Source organism: Triticum aestivum, chromosome 7B (genome assembly GCF_018294505.1).
Source record: "Triticum aestivum cultivar Chinese Spring chromosome 7B, IWGSC CS RefSeq v2.1, whole genome shotgun sequence".
Taxonomy (NCBI): domain Eukaryota; kingdom Viridiplantae; phylum Streptophyta; class Magnoliopsida; order Poales; family Poaceae; genus Triticum; species Triticum aestivum.
The window spans coordinates 128,186,174-128,189,783 of record NC_057813.1 but is presented as its reverse complement, the minus strand read 5'-3'; the positions used below and the strand labels follow the sequence as shown (position 1 = coordinate 128,189,783).

The 3,610-nt window shown below is 44.6% G+C and overlaps 1 protein-coding gene across 1 annotated transcript; it reads left to right on the top strand.

Moving 5' to 3' along the window:
- The first annotated feature begins 77 nt into the window (after positions 1–77).
- LOC123157761 (citrate-binding protein-like) lies at positions 78–836 on the top strand. The gene is made up of 2 exons (XM_044575977.1): positions 78–368; positions 453–836. Exons 1-2 carry the CDS (start codon positions 78–80, stop codon positions 834–836), a joined length of 675 nt encoding a protein of 224 aa, XP_044431912.1.
- The last annotated feature ends 2,774 nt before the right edge of the window (positions 837–3,610 follow it).

Here is a 3,610-nt window from a genome sequence, read left to right as displayed (position 1 = left end):
AGAGAGAGAGAGAGAGAGAGAGAGAGAGTACAACTCAAAGAAAATCAGAAGCCACACACGTAGTATATAAAGTACCAATGGCTCCTCGCGCTCTCTCATGGATTAGCGTCTCTCTGCTTGTCTTCTTGGCGTCCTGGTCATGCGCTGCGGCCAGGGGCGCACGGGCACCAAAAGCCGCCGACCCGACCTATGGGTTCACGTCGGTGAGGCTCGACGAGAGCAACTTTGTGCTGCAGCGCCCCTACGACGAGGCGAGCGGCGCACGCTACAGCTTCGACGGCACCGTGCGGAAGCTCTGGGTGCTCGCCTCCGACAAGCCCCATGCCCGCCAGAGCCATACCAGCCCAAGAACTGAGATCAGGATGGCAGTAAGTAATTACAAGTCATTGCCATGTACTCCATTTGGGTGCAATTAAGATTTAGTGATCTTACTGATCTTCTTCTGCTCGCAGGGATACGACTACAGCTCCGGCGTGTGGCAGTTCGAGGGCTACGGGTACGTCCCCTCCGGCACCACGGGGGTGTCTATCATGCAGGTGTTCGGTGCTGGCGAGACGGCCACCACGCTCATGCTGCATGTCTACGATGGTGCGCTGCGGTACTACGACCGGCAGGTCGTGGAGGACGCCATCTATGACAGATGGTTCCGGCTGAACGTGGTCCACGATGTCGAGGCGTCCATGCTCACCGTGTACATCGATGGCGAGCAGAAGCTGCATGTCCACGGCCGCGGCGGCAACTCTCACTACTTCAAGTTCGGTGTGTACGCGCAGAACCACGACTCCAGCTGCATGGAGTCTCGCTGGAAAGACGTCAGGATCTTCAAGAAGCATTAGAATTATTTGTGCATATATATGTATGTTGATGGAGTTACTACGATTGTATTGTTTATTTTATTGGTTGGTTCTTTGCCTCCTCACAGCTTCTACTCTATTTGTTGGTTGGTTCACCTTAATTCCATAAATATTAAGTGTTCTCTACACTATTGTAGGATTCCCGAATCTACAACTTTGTTTCACTGATGTATTGTTAGCATCTTGGCGTGATAGTTTGTTTTTTATTTGGTTACTTTGTTAGTTCCCGAATATCCACTTCAGTGCCCGGGCTCAGGTGAGCCCGGTGAACAGTGTAGTCCTTAAAAATACGGTGAACAGTATAGTGCTTAAAAATAGAAAACAGGAAATACGAAAAGTACGATTTTTTTTGCAAGCAAGTTGTTCATGTGCGTGATATTCGTGCAAAATTTGAACATCCGAGGAGCGCGCGGCAAAAAGGACAAATTCGGCCATGAACAGTGTTGTTTTCAAATGCCTCTCATAGACCCATTTTTTTTGCCACGAGCTACTCGAATGTCCGAACTTCACGGAATTTTGCACGAGTATAACGCATCTGAGCATCTTGCATCGCAATAACTTTTTGAATTTTTGAATTTATTTTAAAGTTTTTACGATTTACTGTTCATGCCCGGACTCAGAGCCCGGGTACCAAACGCCGCTTCAGTTAGTTCCCATTTAAATTGTTTTTGGTTCAATAACTGATCTATTCATGCTGCATTGGCAACATTTATTGTTGTATTATTTTATATCATTTTTTTCATTTGCTTCGAGGTTTTCGGCATTTTTGTCCTGCCACATTTTATTTCAAAAAATTAAGAGAACAAGCCTTCTGTGACACATCCAATATGTTCAAGTACCTCGCTCTTAGAAATTTAGAATACTCCTCCCAAAACATTTCCCAAGTCAGGCTCTTTCCGTACATCGGTTACAAGCCGTTGCTAGTGACCAAGATCATTTGTAGCTTCACCTATTTTGTTTACTGCCTGTCTCATGACCTATAGATGTGTTAATCAGAGTTCAGTTATATCTATACACTAGTAGAAAAGGGGCCAATGGTCCAGGCCGGTCAAGCCCATTAGTCCCGGTTCAATCCAGAACCGGGACCAATGGGGGCATTGGACCCGGTTCGTGAGCCCCAGGGGCCGGCCGGGCCACGTGGGCCATTGGTCCCGGTTCGTCTGGACCTATTGGTCCCGATTGGTGGGACGAACCGGGAACAATGGCCCTCGCGCCTGGCCCACCACCATTGGTCCCGGTTGGTGGCCTGAACCGGGACCAAAGGACGACCATTAGTCCCGGTCCATTCCACCAACCGGGACTAAAGGGTTGGTCCTCGTTGCGGCCAAAGTTTAGTCCCACATCGCCAACCGGAGGGGAATCAGACCGGTTTATAAGCCCCTCCCTCTCTGCCTTATTGAGCTCCTCTGAAAATGAAAATAGATGCCCTTATATAGGGAATTTAGGCTAAATTCATACGAATTTCTCTTGAAATTTGTTATGAATTTAATTTGAATTTCCTCTATAAGCGCATCTATGCTCATTTCTGAGTAGCTTTTTATATAGTTTTTTTTCTTTTCTGCTATATTTATTTTTTTTTCTTTTTATTTCTGAGTTGTAATAAGTCATTAAAAATAAGCATCTATGCTCATTTTTTACTAAAGTTAATCATAACTATTTTTTCTTCTATTTATTTTTGAATTGTAATAAGTCATTAAAAATAAGCATCTATGCTCATATTTTAGTAAAGTTAATCACAACTATTTTTTCTTATTTTTATTTCTGAGTTGTAATAAGTCATTAAAAATAAACATCTATGCTCCTTTTTTAGTTTAGTTAATCACAACTATTTTTTCCTTCAATTCATTTCTGAGTATCTTTTTATATAGTTTTTTTCTTTTCTGCTATATTTATTTTTTTCATTTTATTTCTAAGTTGTAATAAGTCATTAAAAATAGGCATCTATGCTCCTTTTTTAGTACAGTTAATCACAACTATTTTTTTCTTCAATTCATTTCTGAGTAGTTCTCTATATAGTTTTTTTTCTTTTCAGCTATATTTATTTTTTCTTTTTATTTCTCAGTTGTAATAAGTCATTAAAAATAAAAAAGAGGCGCAATGCTCGTTAATTTGCTTCAAGCCTTTTGGAATAGTGTCAACTGCACTGCACATAGCTCTGTGCAGTCTACCGTATTCCTCAAGGCTTGAAGCTAACCAACGTGCAGGAGCATTGGGCCTCTTCGTCATCGTGTCTGCACTCAGGGCTTATAAACAGCTGCGAGTGTCTCTCGCTTGGCGAGGTGGGACTAAAAAAATAGCTGCAGGAAGAATCAAAATAAAATAAATAAAATAAAAAAAGTGCCACCTAAAGGGCTACCACAGCCTGAATACGACTAGAAACCCAACAATGGGCCAGAATTCAGGCCCGCAATAGGCCCAATAGGCCCACAGGCACATATAGTGTGTTTAGGCCCGTAAGCCTGCATTTGAGAGGAGCTCGAGAGGGCAGCGGGACTGGGGCTTATAAACCACTCTCGAGCTCCCTCAGCTAGCGAGGTGGGACTAAACTTTCGTGCCACGACGCGGGTAGCACATGGCCTTTAGTCCCGGTTGGTGGCTCCAACCGGAACTAAAGGGGTGCATTGGTCCCGGTTCGTGGCACCAACCGGTACCAATGCCCCCCCTTTAGTCCCGGTTGGTGCCACCAACCGGGACCAAAGGTCTTCGTTTCCCGCCCTTTGGGCTGCTGAAAAGAGGCCTTTGGTCCCGGTTGGTGG